The 17,773-nt window shown below is 57.3% G+C and overlaps 2 protein-coding genes across 4 annotated transcripts in view; both read right to left on the bottom strand.

The window, feature by feature from the left end:
* Positions 1 to 13,955, bottom strand: part of LOC142244658 (uncharacterized) — a 155,376-nt gene extending 141,421 nt beyond the window's left edge. Inside the window, exons 1-2 of one of the 2 annotated variants that reach the window (XM_075316931.1) lie at positions 13,853 to 13,955; positions 4,977 to 5,078 (exon numbers count right to left, since the gene is read on the bottom strand). In XM_075316931.1, the coding sequence (XP_075173046.1) occupies positions 4,977 to 5,078; positions 13,853 to 13,955 (205 nt within the window). The remainder of the gene's footprint in view (positions 1 to 4,976; positions 5,079 to 13,852) is intronic. The other variant, XM_075316932.1, reaches the window with a different exon arrangement.
* Positions 13,956 to 13,995: 40 nt separating this feature from the next.
* The window catches only part of LOC142244660 (uncharacterized), a 29,464-nt gene continuing 25,686 nt past the window's right edge, over positions 13,996 to 17,773 (bottom strand). For both annotated transcript variants that reach the window (XM_075316933.1, XM_075316934.1), the window contains exons 6-7: positions 14,337 to 14,483; positions 13,996 to 14,232 (exon numbers count right to left, since the gene is read on the bottom strand). In XM_075316933.1, the coding sequence (XP_075173048.1) occupies positions 13,996 to 14,232; positions 14,337 to 14,483 (384 nt within the window). The remainder of the gene's footprint in view (positions 14,233 to 14,336; positions 14,484 to 17,773) is intronic.

Genomic DNA, 17,773 nt, shown 5'->3' with positions numbered 1-17,773 from the left:
CCTCCTCCTCCTCACCTCCATCTCCTGCCTCCTCCTCCTCACCTCCATCTCCTGCCTCCTCCTCCTCACCTCCATCTCCTGCTTCCTCCTCCTCACCTCCATCTCCTGCCTCCTCCTCCTCACCTCCATCACCTGCCTCCTCCTCCTCATCTCCATCTTCTGCCGCCTCCTCCTCCTCACCTCCTTAACCTGCCACCTCCTCCTCACCTCCATCTCCTGCCTCCTCCTCCTCACCTCCATCTCCTGCCTCCTGCTCCTCACCTCCATCACCTGCCACCTCCTCCTCACCTCCATCACCTGCCTCCTCCTCCTCACCTCCATCTCCTGCCTCCTCCTCCTCACCTCCATCTCCTGCCTCCTGCTCCTCACCTCCATCTCCTGCCTCCTCCTCCTCACCTCCATCACCTGCCTCCTCCTCCTCACCTCCATCACCTGCCTCCTCCTCCTCACCTCCATCTCCTGCCTCCTCCTCCTCACCTCCATCTCCTGCCTCCTCCTCCTCACCTCCATCTCCTGCCTCCTCCTCCTCCTCACCTCCATCTCCTGCCTCCTCCTCCTCACCTCCATCTCCTGCCTCCTCCTCCTCACCTCCATCTCCTGCCTCCTCCTCCTCACCTCCATCACCTGCCTCCTCCTCCTCACCTCCATCTCCTGCCTCCTCCTCACCTACATCACCTGCCACCTCCTCCTCCTCACCTCCATCTCCTGCCTCCTCCTCCTCACCTCCATCTCCTGCCTCCTCCTCCTCACCTCCGTCACCTGCCTCCTCCTCCTCACCTCCATCTCCTGCCTCCTCCTCCTCACCTCCATCTCCTGCCTCCTCCTCCTCACCTCCATCACCTGCCTCCTCCTCCTCACCTCCATCTCCTGCCTCCTCCTCACCTCCATCACCTGCCACCTCCTCCTCCTCACCTCCATCTCCTGCCTCCTCCTCCTCACCTCCATCTCCTGCCTCCTCACCTCCATCTCCTGCCTCCTCCTCCTCACCTCCATCTCCTGCCTCCTCCTCCTCACCTCCATCTCCTGCCTCCTGCTCCTCACCTCCATCACCTGCCTCCTCCTCCTCACCTCCTTCACCTGCCACCTCCTCCTCACCTCCATCTCCTGCCTCCTCCTCCTCACCTCCATCTCCTGCCTCCTGCTCCTCACCTCCATCTCCTGCCTCATGCTCCTCACCTCCATCTCCTGCCTCCTCCTCCTCACCTCCATCTCCTGCCTCCTCCTCCTCACCTCCATCTCCTGTTTCCTGCTCCTCACCTCCATCACCTGCCACCTCCTCCTCCTCACCTCCATCTCCTGCCTCCTCCTCCTCACCTCCATCTCCTGCCTCCTCCTCCTCACCTCCATCTCCTGCCTCCTCCTCCTCACCTCCATCTCCTGCCTCATGCTCCTCACCTCCATCTCCTGCCTCCTGCTCCTCACCTCCATCTCCTGCCTCCTGCTCCTCACCTCCATCTCCTGCCTCCTCCTCCTCACCTCCATCTCCTGCCTCCTCCTCCTCACCTCCATCTCCTGCCTCCTCCTCCTCACCTCCATCTCCTGCCTCCTCCTCCTCACCTCCATCACCTGCCTCCTCCTCCTCACCTCCATCTCCTGCCTCCTCCTCCTCACCTCCATCTCCTGCCTCCTCCTCCTCACCTCCATCACCTGCCTCCTCCTCCTCACCTCCATCTCCTGCCTCCTCCTCCTCACCTCCATCTCCTGCCTCCTCCTCCTCCTCACCTCCATCTCCTGCCTCCTCCTCCTCACCTCCATCACCTGCCTCCTCCTCCTCACCTCCATCTCCTGCCTCCTCACCTCCATCTCCTGCCTCCTCCTCCTCACCTCCATCTCCTGCCTCCTCCTCCTCACCTCCATTTCCTGCCTCCTGCTCCTCACCTCCATCACCTGCCACCTCCTCCTCCTCACCTCCATCTCCTGCCTCCTCCTCCTCACCTCCATCTCCTGCCTCCTGCTCCTCACCTCCATCACCTGCCACCTCCTCCTCCTCACCTCCATCTCCTGCCTCCTCCTCCTCACCTCCATCACCTGCCTCCTCCTCCTCACCTCCATCTCCTGCCTCCTCACCTCCATCTCCTGCCTCCTCCTCCTCACCTCCATCTCCTGCCTCCTCCTCCTCACCTCCATCTCCTGCCTCCTGCTCCTCACCTCCATCTCCTGCCTCCTCCTCCTCACCTCCATCACCTGCCTCCTCCTCCTCACCTCCATCACCTGCCTCCTCCTCCTCACCTCCATCTCCTGCCTCCTCACCTCCATCTCCTGCCTCCTCCTCCTCACCTCCATCACCTGCCTCCTCCTCCTCACCTCCATCTCCTGCCTCCTGCTCCTCACCTCCATCACCTGCCACCTCCTTCTCCTCACCTCCATCACCTGCCTCCTCCTCCTCACCTCCATCTCCTGCCTCCTGCTCCTCACCTCCATCACCTGCCACCTCCTCCTCCTCACCTCCATCTCCTGCCTCCTGCTCCTCACCTCCATCTCCTGCCTCCTCCTCCTCACCTCCATCTCCTGCCTCCTCCTCCTCACCTCCATCTCCTGCCTCCTCCTCCTCACCTCCATCTCCTGCCTCCTCCTCCTCACCTCCATCACCTGCCTCCTCCTCCTCACCTCCATCTCCTGCCTCCTCCTCCTCACCTCCATCTCCTGCCTCCTCCTCCTCACCTCCATCTCCTGCCTCCTCCTCCTCACCTCCATCACCTGCCTCCTCCTCCTCACCTCCATCTCCTGCCTCCTCCTCCTCACCTCCATCTCCTGCCTCCTCCTCCTCCTCACCTCCATCTCCTGCCTCCTCCTCCTCACCTCCATCACCTGCCTCCTCCTCCTCACCTCCATCTCCTGCCTCCTCACCTCCATCTCCTGCCTCCTCCTCCTCACCTCCATCTCCTGCCTCCTCCTCACCTCCATCTCCTGCCTCCTCCTCCTCACCTCCATCTCCTGCCTCCTCCTCCTCACCTTCATCTCCTGTCTCCTCCTCCTCACTTCCATCACCTGCCTCCTCCTCCTCACCTCCATCACCTGCCTCCTCCTCCTCACCTCCATCACCTGCCGCCTCTTCCTCACCTCCATCTCCTGCCTCCTCCTCCTCCTCACCTCCATCTCCTGCCGCCTCCTCCTCCTCACCTCCATCTCCTGCCGCCTCCTCCTCCTCACCTCCATCTCCTGCCTCCTGCTCCTCACCTCCATCTCCTGCCGCCTCCTCCTCACCTCCATCTCCTGCCGCCGCCTCCTCCTCACCTCCATCTCCTGCCTCCTCCTCACCTCCATCTCCTGCCGCCTCCTCCTCCTCACCTCCATCTCCTGCCTCCTGCTCCTCACCTCCATCTCCTGCCGCCTCCTCCTCACCTCCATCTCCTGCCTCCTGCTCCTCACCTCCATCTCCTGCCGCCTCCTCCTCCTCACCTCCATCTCCTGCCGCCTCCTCCTCTTCACCTCCATCTCCTGCCTCCTCCTCCTCACCTCCATCTCCTGCCTCCTGCTCCTCATCTCCATCTCCTGCCGCCTCCTCCTCCTCACCTCCATCACCTGCCTCCTCCTCCTCACCTCCATCTCCTACCTCCTCCTCCTCACCTCCATCTCCTGCCTCCTCCTCCTCACCTCCATCACCTGCCGCCTCCTCCTCCTCACCTCCATCTCCTGCCGCCTCCTCCTCTTCACCTCCATCTCCTGCCTCCTCCTCCTCACCTCCATCTCCTGCCTCCTGCTCCTCACCTCCATCTCCTGCCGCCTCCTCCTCCTCACCTCCATCACCTGCCTCCTCCTCCTCACCTCCATCTCCTACCTCCTCCTCCTCACCTCCATCTCCTGCCTCCTCCTCCTCACCTCCATCACCTGCCGCCTCCTCCTCCTCACCTCCATCACCTGCCTCCTCCTCCTCACCTCCATCTCCTGCCTCCTCCTCCTCACCTCCATCTCCTGCCGCCTCCTCCTCCTCACCTCCATCTCCTGCCGCCTCCTCCTCCTCACCTCCATCTCCTGCCGCCTCCTCCTCCTCACCTCCATCTCCTGCCTCCTCCTCCTCACCTCCATCTCCTGCCGCCTCCTCCTCCTCACCTCCATCTCCTGCCTCCTCCTCCTCACCTCCATCTCCTGCCACCTCCTCCTCACCTCCATCTCCTGCCTCCTCCTCACCTCCATCTCCTGCCTCCTCCTCCTCACCTCCATCTCCTGCCTCCTCCTCCTCACCTCCATCTCCTGCCTCCTCCTCCTCACCTCCATCTCCTGCCTCCTGCTCCTCACCTCCATCACCTGCCACCTCCTCCTCCTCACCTCCATCACCTGCCACCTCCTCCTCCTCACCTCCATCACCTGCCACCTCCTCCTCACCTCCATCTCCTGCCTCCTCCTCCTCACCTCCATCTCCTGCCTCCTCCTCCTCACCTCCATCTCCTGCCTCCTCCTCCTCACCTCCATCTCCTGCCTCCTGCTCCTCACCTTCATCTCCTGCCGCCCCCTCCTCCTCACCTCCTTCACCTGCCACCTCCTCCTCACCTCCATCTCCTGCCTCCTCCTCCTCCTCACCTCCATCTCCTGCCTCCTCCTCCTCACCTCCATCTCCTGCCTCCTCCTCCTCACCTCCATCTCCTGCCTCCTCCTCCTCACCTCCATCACCTGCCGCCTCCTCCTCACCTCCATCACCTGCCTCCTCCTCCTCACCTCCATCACCTGCCTCCTCCTCCTCACCTCCATCTCCTGCCTCCTCACCTCCATCTCCTGCCTCCTCCTCCTCCTCACCTCCATCTCCTACCTCCTCACCTCCATCTCCTGCCTCCTCCTCCTCACCTCCATCTCCTGCCTCCTCCTCCTCCTCACCTCCATCACCTGCCGCCTCCTCCTCACCTCCATCCCCTGCCGCCTCCTCCTCACCTCCATCTCCTGCCTCCTCCTCCTCACCTCCATCACCTGCCTCCTCCTCCTCACCTCCATCTCCTGCCTCCTCCTCACCTCCATACCTCCATCACCTGCCTCCTCCTCCTCACCTCCATCACCTGCCACCGCTGCCTCCTCACCTCCATCTCCTGCCGCCGCCGCCTCCTCCTCAGCTCCATTCTCCTCCTGATGAGCCAAGCGGTGTCCGCGCCCTGAGGATCATGAGGGTAGTAGTCATCAGAGAGTACAAATACATGATATGTAATATAGTGTCCTGTCACTTGTCCACAAGTATACAGCCCCCCGTCCCTGTATGTTATATACACCCCCTACGCTATGTATGCACCATCCCCCACTCCCATATATTTTACACCCCCCCCCATACGTTACATAGACATTTCCCCTGTTTGTTATATACACTGCCCTGCCCCGTACAATATATACACCACCCCATACATTATATACACCACCACCCCCACCCCCGTACATTATATACACCACCACCAGCCCCATACATTACAGAAGGTGCCATGCAAAAGTTCATGCACCCCTGGTCAAATATACTGTTATTGTGAACAGTTAAGCAAGTTGAAGATGAAATTATCTCTAAAAGGCAGAAAGTTACAGAGGACACATGTCTTCTTTATTTTAAGTAAAAAAATAAATATTTTCATCTTTTATATTTTTAAATTAACCAAAAAGGAAAATGCTACAAAGAAAAAGTTTGGACACCCTGCATGGTTAGCACCCTCTTTAGCAAGTATCACAGCTTGTAAACGCTTTTTGTAGCAGCAAAGAGTCTTTTAATTCTTGTTTGAGGGATTTTCCTCCCTTCTTCCTTGGAGAAGTCTGAGTTTCCTGACTCATCTTTCATGCACTGCTCTTCCTTGGAGACGTCTTCCAGTTCTGTGAGATTCCTGGCTCGTCTTGCATGCACTGCTCTTCCTTGGAGACGTCTTCCAGTTCTGTGAGATTCCAGGCTTGTCTTGCATGCTCTTCTTTTCCTTGGAGACATCTTCCAGTTCTGGGAGATTACTGGCTCGTCTTCCAGTTCTGTGAGATTCCTCCCAAGTGGGACTAAAGATGGCAATGTCATCAAGGTAAGCGACAGCAAACCCTTCTAGTCCCTCGAGCAGCTGTGTACCAGTCACTGGAAAGTGGCAGGAGCATTTCTCATGCCAAAGGGCATTACGAGGGATTCATACAGCCCGAATGTGGTGATGAAGGCGGACCTTTCTTGTGCTTCCTTGGACATAGGAATATGCCAGTACCCTCGACTCAGGTCCATGATTGTCAGGTACTGGGCCCCGGCTAAGCAATCCAGTAGCTCATCGATGAGTGGGATTGAGTATGCATCGGGTGCTATGATGGCATTTAGACTCCAGTAGTCCACGCAAAACCAGGTTGTCCGGTCCTTTTTTGTAACCAAAACTACAGGCGAGGCCCATGCACTTTTGGACCTCCGGATCACCGCCAGGGTTAGCATTTCATCGATCTCCCTTTTTATGTCCTTTTGTACCTCTAGGGAGACACGGTATGGGGGTTGACGGACGGGGGAATGACTAACTGTGTCCACCTGGTGGGTGGCTAGCAACGCCTTCCCTGGGACATTCGTGAAGGTCGTCAGGTAGGACCGGAACATCTCCCGCAGCTGGGACCTTTGGTCCATGGATAGCAGTGGGTTGAATGCCGCCTCAATAGACCCTCCATCCCGGGCCAATGCAAGCAAGTCCACGAAGACTTCACTTTCACCTTCCTCGGGAAGGCTACACACAGAAAGGGCGAAGGCTTCCGGGTCATGATGAGCTTTCATCATGTTGACATGGAAGACCTTTTCCCCCCTCCTGGCTTGGTCAATGGTGACCACATAGTTTACGTCATTGATGCGCTGATGCACAAGGTATAGACCCTCCCAGGCCGCCTGAAGCTTGTTCTGGGTCATTGGAACTAGGACCCACACCTTCTGACACACTTCGCACACCCGCTCCCGAGTGTGTTAGTTGTACCAGAGCTTCTGGCTGGCCTGGGCCTGCATCATATTCTCATTCACCAGCCGCGCCATAGACTGCATTTTGTCACGGAGCCGCATGACATACTCCACACTTCTGGGGAGTTCAGTTCCTCATCCCAGGATTCTCTTACCAGACCAAGAGGCCCCGGATCTGTCTGCCAAACAGCAGGTATATAAGATCCTGCTCCCAGTCGCGTCCATGTGACTCAACCAGCATCTTAAGCATATGCTTAAGTGTACTATTAAATTACTCACTCACACAAACCAATGGTCTGTGGGTGATAGGAGCTTGATACCAGATGCTGCACCTGCATTTTCTTACAGAGAGCCTCCATTAGACGAGACATGAACTGGGTCCCCTGATCGGTAAGCATCTCCCTGGGAAATCCTACTCAGGAGAGTATAGTCAAGAGGGCATCTGCCACCTTATCAGCCCCAATTGAGGACAGAGTCACTGCCTCCGGATACCGGGTAGCATAGTCTACCACAGTAAGAATGAAACGTTTTACAGAACTGCTGGGGACGTCCAAAGGCCCAATGATGTCCACAGCAATCCTCTGAAAAGGCTCCTCTATCACCGGCAAAGAGATCAGGGGAGCTTTGGTAGTAGGTCCTGACTTTTCCACTCTTTGACATGTGACACAGAAGCAGCAGTAATTGGCAACATCTGTCCCCATTTTGGGCCAATAGAAGTGGTGAGACAGCCGGGCCTTGGTTTTGCTGACCCCCAAGTGTCCGGCGAGTGGGATCTCATGGGCAATCCGCAGCAACTCACTCCTATAAAGCGGTAGAACACCACCAGCTGTGTTTCCCTCAGCCACTCCTGTTGGGGGGTTACAGGGAACAGTCTCCTGGTACAACCTCCCCTGGTCCCAGTACACCCTCTCCTTATCGGTCTCGGAGGAGGGCTTCTCTGCGAGGTCCTTTAACGTCTCTAGACTGGCATTGGTTTGTAGAGCAGCCTGGAACTCTTGGCTAGAGGCAGCCAAAAGTGACGTTAAGGTTACAACTTCACTTGGGCCCTCTGGGACCTGCTCTGAGTCCGTAACCAGATCCATTATCCCTCTGGGAGAAGAGGTGTCTGAGCACTCTAACTGCGGGTGACAGCGCCGATGAAGGCTGTCTCCCCAAGGAATAACGACTTTGTCCCATCAGCCTGACAGGCTTTGGGTGTTACTTACTCCTCATCCCGTAATACCTTAGGAGCAGTGCCAATCATGGGGCAGCTACCACCGGCCGTGTCACCATCCGCTGTGACACTGGTCAGATGCATGTGACCACCTTCCTCATGGTCCTCATGTCTGCCTCCATCTCCGTCAGCGCAGACACTTACTACTTTGGGGGAATCCTCAGCCACGTCACCCTGCAGCGTGGCCTGGCTGGGGTTCCCTGCACACTCCTCCACTTTATTACCATGCACAACATTAGTAATCACATTCTGATCATCATTTGGATCACATGATTTATCAATGGGTCACATGACTCATCGGACTGGGGAGGGTCGTTAGGTAAACACTTGCGCGACCATCCGCATCACATCAGTTCCCAATAACACACTCACTGGGAGGTGCTCAGATACCCCCACGTCTTTCCATTGTTTCCCAGTACCCCAGTCCAGGGAAACCCGGGCCATAGGGATGCTCACCCCCGACCTCAGTAACAGTCAGGAGATTTCCAGGAATAAAGTTTCCAGGGGCAACAGCCTAGGGTGGATCCAGGTTCATTGGGCTGCGGTGTCCTTGACCCCATGGTGATGGTGTCGCCCACGGTGATGGAGTGTAAGTTTTTACAGACCGTTTCACCCTCCTCCCCCACCAGAAAAACAGTTGCATTAGGCCCTTGTGCCTTGGGTGTGGGGTTCCTCTTCTGCCTCTCTGGACAAACAGAGCTGAGGTGTCCAGGCCAGTTACAGGTAAAACACCTGCGAGTGTCAGAGGTGGGCCGGGCACTGGCAGATGGGACAGAACCTCCGGGAGGTCAGCTGGCAGGGGTTGTATTTGTCATATTACCCCCTGTCTTTCCATCTGGCAGCGAACGGCTTCCACGCCTCCGATGCATGGTTGGCCACATATGTGTCGCCAATCTGGCCGCTTTCATGGCCTTCTTTGGCTCCCGGTCCATAATGAACTGTCGTATGTCCACAGGACTAGTAAAGTATGTAGAAGTTGGTCCTTCACCATCAGGTTTTTTAAGTCCTCAAAGGTTGTAATGGACAGTCCTTGGATCCACTGCTGAAAGATGGTCCAGAAACCATCCACAATGTCACTGTAGCTGTCCTGAGGCCCAAACTGGATGGTCCGGAACTTTTTGCGGTACACCTCTGGAGTCAGCTGTTACTTCCATATTAGGGCCTGCTTTATGGCCTCATAGTCTCCACTCTGCTGTTGAGGGACACTCGCAAACGCATCTAGGGCCTTGCCTCACAGCCCTGGGGTTAAGTATCGTGCCCATTGTCCCTTGGGCAACTGGTACTGCAAGCAAGTTTTTTTCAAGTCCCCGTCCTTTTCCAACACAGGGAAGTGCTCAGGCCGGGCTTTAAGCTGTTGGCATTATTGGACTCACAGTTCAGTGGGGAAGATGTTTGCTGCCGGACTTGGAGGACCTTTAGTTCATGGTCTCTCTGTGCCTGGTGCTCATCTCTCTCAGCCTGGGCCTGGCGCTCGCCTTTCTCAGCCTGGGCCTGACGCTCAGCTCTTTCAGCCCGGGCCTGGTGCTCGGCTCTCTCAGCCTGGGCGTGGCGCTCAGCCTGGGCCTGATGCGCTGCTCTCTCAGACTGGGCCTGACGTGCGTCTCTCTCAGTCTGGGCCTGACGCGGGGCTCTCTCAGACTGGGCCTGACGCGCGGCTCTCTCAGACTGGGCCTGACGCGCGGCTCTCTCAGACTGGGCCTGACGCGCGGCTCTCTCAGACTGGGCCTGACGCGCGGCTCTCTCAGACTGGGCCTGACGCGCGGCTCTCTCAGACTGGGCCTGACGCGCGGCTCTCTCAGACTGGGCCTGACGCGCCGCTCTCTCAGCCTGGGCCTCACGCTCGGCTCTCTCAGACTGGGCCTGGCGCTCGGCTCTCTCAGACTGGGCCTGACGCGCGGCTCTCTCAGACTGGGCCTGACGCGCGGCTCTCTCAGACTGGGCCTGACGTGCGTCTCTCTCAGTCTGGGCCTGACGTGCGTCTCTCTCAGTCTGGGCCTGACGCGTGGCTCTCTCAGATTGGGCCTGACGCTCGGCTCTCTCAGTCTGGGCCTGACGCTCGGCTCTCTCAGACTGGGCCTGACGCGCGGCTCTCTCAGACTGGGCCTGACGCGCGGCTCTCTCAGACTGGGCCTGGCACTGGCAGATGGGACAGGACCTCCGGGAGGTCAGCTGGCAGGGGTTGTATTTGTCATATTACCCCCTGTCTTTCCATCTGGCAGCGAACGGCTTCCACGCCTCCGATGCATGGTTGGCCACATATGTGTCGCCAATCTGGCCGCTTTCATGGCCTTCTTTGGCTCCCGGTCCATAATGAACTGTCGTATGTCCACAGGACTAGTAAAGTATGTAGAAGTTGGTCCTTCACCATCAGGTTTTTTAAGTCCTCAAAGGTTGTAATGGACAGTCCTTGGATCCACTGCTGAAAGATGGTCCAGAAACCATCCACAATGTCACTGTAGCTGTCCTGAGGCCCAAACTGGATGGTCCGGAACTTTTTGCGGTACACCTCTGGAGTCAGCTGTTACTTCCATATTAGGGCCTGCTTTATGGCCTCATAGTCTCCACTCTGCTGTTGAGGGACACTCGCAAACGCATCTAGGGCCTTGCCTCACAGCCCTGGGGTTAAAGGCTCCGTCACACACAGAGATAAATCTTTGGCAGATCTGTGGTTGCAGTGAAATCATGGACATATTGTTCCATTTGTACACAGCCACAAACTGGGCATTGATTGTCCACAATTTCACTGCAACCACAGATCTGCCGCAGATTTATCTCTGTGTGTGACAGGGCCTTGGGTATCGTGCCCATTGTCCCTTGGGCAACTGGTACTGCAAGCAAGTTTTTTTCAAGTCCCCGTCCTTTTCCAACACAGGGAAGTGCTCAGGCCGGGCTTTAAGCTGTTGGCATTATTGGACTCACAGTTCAGTGGGGAAGATGTTTGCTGCCGGACTTGGAGGACCTTCAGTTCATGGTCTCTCTGTGCCTGGTGCTCATCTCTCTCAGCCTGGGCCTGGCGCTCGCCTTTCTCAGCCTGGGCCTGACGCTCAGCTCTTTCAGCCTGGGCCTGGTGCTCGGCTCTCTCAGCCTGGGCGTGGCGCTCAGCCTGGGCCTGATGCGCGGCTCTCTCAGACTGGGCCTGACGCGCGGTTCTCTCAGACTGGGCCTGACGCGCGGCTCTCTCAGACTGGGCCTGACGCGCGGCTCTCTCAGATTGGGCCTGACGCGCGGCTCTCTCAGCCTGGGCCTGATGCGCTGCTCTCTCAGACTGGGCATGACGCGCGGCTATCTCAGACTGGGCCTGACGCGCGGCTCTCTCAGACTGGGCCTGACGCGCGGCTCTCTCAGACTGGGCCTGACGCGCGGCTCTCTCAGACTGGGCCTGACGCGCGGCTCTCTCAGACTGGGCCTGACGCGCGGCTCTCTCAGACTGGGCCTGACGCGCGGCTCTCTCAGACTGGGCCTGACGCGCTGCTCTCTCAGACTGGGCCTGACGCGCGGCTCTCTCAGATTGGGCCTGACGCGCCGCTCTCTCAGCCTGGGCCTGATGCGCTGCTCTCTCAAACTGGGCCTGACGCGCGGCTCTCTCAGACTGGGCCTGATGCGCTGCTCTCTCAGACTGGGCCTAATGCGCGGCTCTCTCAGACTGGGCCTGACGTGCGGCTCTCTCAGACTGGGCCTGACGCGCGGCTCTCTCAGACTGGGCCTGACGCGCGGCTCTCTCAGACTGGGCCTGACGCGCGGCTCTCTCAGACTGGGCCTGACGCGCGGCTCTCTCAGACTGGGCCTGACGCGCGGCTCTGTCAGACTGGGCCTGACGCGCGGCTCTCTCAGACTGGGCCTGACGCGCGGCTCTCTCAGACTGGGCCTGACGCGCGGCTCTCTCAGACTGGGCCTGACGCGCCGCTCTCTCAGGCTGGGCCTGACGCGCCGCTCTCTCGGCCTGGGCCTGATGCGCTGCTCTCTCAAATTGGGCCTGACGCATGGCTCTCTCAGACTGGGCCTGATGCGCTGCTCTCTCAGACTGGGCCTGATGCGCTGCTCTCTCAGACTGGGCCTGGTGCTCGGCTCACTCAGACTAGGCCTGACGCGCGGCTCTCTCAGCCTGGGCCTCACGCTCGGCTCTCATCCTGGGCCTGACGCTCGGCTCTCTCAGACTGGGCCTGACGCGCGGCTCTCTCAGACTGGGCCTGACGCGCGGCTCTCTCAGACTGGGCCTGACGTGCGTGTCTCTCAGTCTGGGCCTGACGTGCGGCTGTCTCAGTCTGGGCCTGACGCGTGGCTCTCTCAGATTGGGCCTGACGCTCGGCTCTCTCAGTCTGGGCCTGACGCTCGGCTCTCTCAGCCTGGGCCTGACGCGTGGCTCTCTCAGACAGGGCCTGACGCTCGGCTCTCTCAGCCTGGGCCTCACGCTCGGCTCTCTCAGCCTGGGCCTGACGCGCGGCTCTCTCAGCCTGGGCCTGACGCGCGGCTCTCTCAGCCTGGGCCTGACGCTCGGCTCTCTCAGCCTGGGCCTGACGAGCGGCTCTCTCAGCCTGGGCCTGATGCACGGCTCTCTCAGCCTAGGCCTGACGTGCGGCTCACTCAGCCTGGGCCTGACGCGCGGCTCACTCAGACTAGGCCTGACGCGCGGCTCTCTCAGCCTCTGCTTGGACCTGGCGCTCAGCTCTCTCAGCCTCTCGCTCGGCTCTCTCAGCCTGGGCCTGGTGCTCGGCTCTCAGCCTCTGCCTGGCTCTCAGTTCTCTCAGCCTCTTCATATTTCTGAATGAGCTTCAGCCGTCTCTCCCAGTCTTCTGCACCTAAATGCTGTAGGGCCATCTGCAGGTAGGAGTCCATGCTGCCCCGGTTGCTGGTCTGGCTTGAAGCTGCAGAAGAGGCCCTGGCCGCAGCATCATCCAGGGCTTGTCTTGTCTCCCCGTCATCAGCACTGGGGGAACGGACTTGCTTTGCGTCCCATTGTAACAGTTCTTTAATGAGGTCCGGCTTGTTTTTGGTTCCATATGTTCAGCAAAATTAGGTAATTCTAGTTTTTTGCACATCTTTGCCCCTGGGTCACACCGGTGAGAGATATCAGCATCATATTTTATATCTCGATTTTTCATTGGCATAGAAACCAAACACAGTAAATCTAGCGTGGTTTTATTGGCCAATACCCATTTGTTGGGATACCAGCGATCGCCTAGCAAACCCAGACGTTGCGCTGGATTCAGCGGTTCGCTGAGATTCCGACAATATGCTTTTCATTTCTCTAGCATTAACGTGGCACCTAAAAACTGAGTTCATAGTTTTTCCTCCCAAGAGAACAAAGAGATGTCTTTCTCTGTACATCTTCCTTTCAGAGGTTGCCATATATCCCCCCCCCGGACCTTAGAGTTTTAACATGACACTGTACATTATATACACATCGCCTCCATACATTATATACACCCTTCACCCCCGTACATTATATACACCCTCTCACCTCCATACATTATATACACCCTCTCACCTCCATACACTATATACACCCTTCACCCCATTACATTATATTCACCACCCCTATATATTATATACACCACAGCCACCCCCGTACATTATATACACCCCCCCACATATTATATACACCATCCCCACCCCCGTACATAATATAGACCAACTCCACACATTATATTCACCCCCCACGCCCGTACATTATATACACCCTCTCACCCCCGTAGATTATATACACCCTCTCACCCCCGTAGATTATATACACCCTCTCACCCCCGTACATTATATACACCCCCCACCTCTGTACATGATATACACACCCCAGCTGTGCGGTGGGGCGGGTTCTGCCGCCATGTGGATGTTGGGAGTCACTGCCTGGGCTGGAGATCGGAGGATGGGCAGCAGCTTGTCCCCTTGCATCATCAGCTGGGCTGCGTCACACGTGAGGGGCTCTGGGGAGGACTCAGGGGGCCCCGAGGTGGTAGGGGCCCCGGGGTGCACACACAGAGTGGCGCCTGGGGGTCAGTCCCAGCTCCTGGAGGCTGCGGGACAGATCCTCGTCGGTGAAGCGTCTGCTGGGAAACGTCTGTAGCAATTTGCCGGGCTCCGGGAGCAGCATGCACACGTGATCGTACACGGCTTGCAGCCGCGAGTCACCGGCCAGCGACAGCCGCACACACTGTCCAGACGGCAGACGCACCTGTAAGAGAGCAGGCAGCCAGGTACAAAGTGGGGGAGGGGCACAGCTGACACCCACATATCATACATGACAGCAGTCACCATATATTACACCAGAGCTCTCACCATCAGGGCGCACTGGTTGTGGGCGGTGGACTGGACGAGCGGGAGCTGTTGCTTCTCCGGCCTCTCACTCGCTGCTGATGCCATTTTCTCCTTGTCATGCTGCATCCGCCGATCCTCAGCGATCCGCTGCAGCACCAGATCCCGATCCTGAGGAAGAAGGGAATTTTGTTACTTACCGTAAATTCCTTTTCTTCTAGCTCTTATTGGGAGACCCAGACGATTGGGGTATAGCTACTGCCCTCTGGAGGCCACACAAAGCACTACATTAAAAGTGCAAGGCCCCTCCCCCTCTGGCTATACCCCCCCGTGGTATCACGGGTTCTCCAGTTTTAGTGCCAAAGCAAGAAGGAGGAAGCCAATAACTGGTTTAAACAAATTAACTCCGAATAACATCGGAGAACTGAAAAACCGTTCAACATGAACAACATGTGTACTCGCAAACAACAAAAAAACATCCCGAAGGACAACAGGGCGGGTGCTGGGTCTCCCAATAAGAGCTAGAAGAAAAGGAATTTACGGTAAGTAACAAAATTCCCTTCTTCTTCAGCGCTCTATTGGGAGACCCAGACGATTGGGACGTCCAAAAGCTGTCCCTGGGTGGGTAAATAAATACCTCATGTTAGAGCTGCAAAACAGCCCTCCCCTACGGGGGTGTCACTGCCGCCTGCAGGACTCTTCTACCTAAGCTGGCATCCGCCGAAGCATAGGTATGCACCTGATAATGCTTGGTGAAAGTGTGCAGACTGGACCAGGTAGCTGCCTGGCACACCTGTTGAGCCGAAGCCTGGTGACGTAATGCCCAGGACGCACCCACGGCTCTGGTTGAGTGGGCTTTTAGCCCTGAAGGAACCGGAAGCCCCGCAGAACGGTAGGCCTCTAGAATTGGTTCTTTGATCCATCGAGCCAGGGTGGCTTTAGAAGCCTGCAACCCCTTGCGCGGACCAGCGACAAGGACGAAAAGTGCATCGGCACGGCGTATGGGCGCCGTGCGGGAAATGTAGATTCTGAGTGCTCTCACCAGATCTAGCAAACGTAAGGCCTTTTCATACCGGTGAACCGGATGAGGGCAAAAAGAAGGCAAGGAAATATCCTGATTAAGATGAAAAGAGGATACGACCTTAGGGAGAAACTCCGGAATGGGGCGCAGCACAACCTTGTCCTGGTGGAACACCAGGAAGGGAGCCTTGGATGACAGAGCTGCCAGCTCAGACACTCGCCGAAGCGATGTGATTGCAACAAGAAACGCCACTTTCTGCGACAGCCGAGAAAAGGAAACTTCCTTCAGAGGCTCGAAGGGCGGCTTCTGGAGAGCAACTAGTACCCTGTTCAGATCCCATGGATCTAACGGTCGCTTGTACGGGAGCACAATATGACAGACCCCCTGCAGGAACGTGCGCACCTTAGGAAGACGTGCTAGACGCTTCTGAAAAAACACGGATAGTGCCGAAACTTGCCCTTTAAGGGAGCTGAGCGACAAGCCCTTTTCTAACCCCGATTGCAGGAAGGAAAGAAACTTGGGCAATGCAAATGGCCAGGGAGACACTCCCTGAGCAGAGCACCAGGACAAGAAAATCTTCCACGTTCTGTGGTAGATCTTAGCCGAATTCGACTTTCTAGCTTGTCTCATTGTGGCAATGACTCCCTGAGATAATCCAGCAGACGCTAGGATCCAGGACTCAATGGCCACACAGTCAGGTTCAGGGCCGCAGAATTCTGATGGAAAAACGGCCCTTGGGACAGTAAGTCTGGTCGGTCTGGCAGTGACCACGGTCGACCGATCGTGAGATGCCACAGATCCGGATACCACGACCTCCTCGGCCAGTCTGGAGCGACGAGTATGACGCGGCTGCACTCGGATCTGATCTTGCGTAGCACTCTGGGCAAGAGCGCCAGAGGTGGAAACACGTATGGGAGCTGAAACTGCGACCAATCTTGAACCAAGGCGTCTGCCGCCAGAGCTCTTTGATCGCGCGACCTCGCCATGAATGCCGGGACCTTGTTGTTGTGCCGGGACGCCATTAGGTCGACGTCCGGCACTCCCCAGCGGCGACAGATTTCCTGAAACACGTCCGGGTGAAGGGACCATTCCCCTGCGTCCATGCCCTGGCGACTGAGGAAGTCTGCTTCCCAGTTTTCTACGCCTGGGATGTGAACCGCGGATATGGTGGATGCTCTGTCCTCCACCCACATTAGAATGCGCCGGACTTCTTGGAAGGCTTGCCGACTGCGCGTCCCTCCTTGGTGGTTGATGTATGCCACCGCTGTGGAGTTGTCCGATTGGATTCGGATCTGCTTTCCTTCCAGCCACTGTTGGAAGGCCAGTAGAGCAAGATACACTGCTCTGATCTCCAGAACATTGATCTGAAGGGTGGACTCCTGCGGAGTCCACGTCCCCTGAGCCCTGTGGTGGAGAAATACTGCTCCCCACCCTGACAGACTCGCATCTGTCGTGACTACTGCCCAGGATGGGGGCAGGAAGGATCTTCCCTGAGACAATGATGTGGGAAGGAGCCACCATTGTAGAGAGTCTTTGGCCGTCTGGGAAAGCGAGACTTTCCTGTCCAGGGACGTTGACTTCCCGTCCCATTGGCGGAGAATGTCCCATTGAAGTGGGCGCAGATGAAACTGCGCAAAGGGAACTGCTTCCATGGCTGCCACCATCTTCCCTAGGAAATGCATGAGGCGCCGCAAGGGATGCAACTGGCCCTGCAGGAGAGATTGCACCCCTGTCTGTAGTGACCGCTGCTTGTCCAGCGGAAGCTTCACTATCGCTGCTAGAGTATGAAACTCCATGCCAAGATACGTTAATGACTGAGTCGGTGATAGGATCGACTTTGGAAAGTTGATGATCCATCCGAAAGACTGTAGAGTCTCCAGCGTAGCATTCAGGCTGAGTTGGCATGCCTCCTGAGAGGGAGCTTTGACCAATAAATCGTCTAGGTAAGGGATCACCGAGTGTCCCTGAGAGTGCAAGACTGCTACCACCGCCGCCATGACCTTGGTGAAGACCCGTGGGGCTGTCGCCAGACCAAATGGAAGAGCTACGAACTGAAAATGGTCGTCTCCTATCACAAAACGTAGAAAACGTTGATGTTCTGTAGCAATTGGCACGTGGAGATAAGCATCTCTGATGTCTATTGAGGCAAGGAAGTCTCCTCTGGACATTGAGGCAATGACAGAGCGGAGGGTTTCCATCCGGAACCTCCTGGCGTGCACATGCTTGTTGAGCCGTTTTAGGTCCAGAACAGGACGGAACGAGCCGTCCTTTTTTGGAACCACAAAGAGATTGGAGTAAAACCCTTGCCCTTGTTCCTGAGGAGGGACTGGGATAACCACTCCTTCCGCTTTTAGGGAATCCACCGCCTGCAGCAGAGCATCTGCTCGGTCTGGCCGTGGGGAGGTTCTGAAGAACCGAGCTGGAGGACGAGAATTGAACT

The sequence above is a fragment of the Anomaloglossus baeobatrachus genome, chromosome 6 (assembly GCF_048569485.1).
Source record: "Anomaloglossus baeobatrachus isolate aAnoBae1 chromosome 6, aAnoBae1.hap1, whole genome shotgun sequence".
In the NCBI taxonomy this organism is placed as follows: Eukaryota; Metazoa; Chordata; class Amphibia; order Anura; family Aromobatidae; genus Anomaloglossus; species Anomaloglossus baeobatrachus.
The sequence above is the reverse complement of the archived record's forward strand: the minus strand, read 5'-3'. Positions and strand labels throughout refer to the sequence as shown.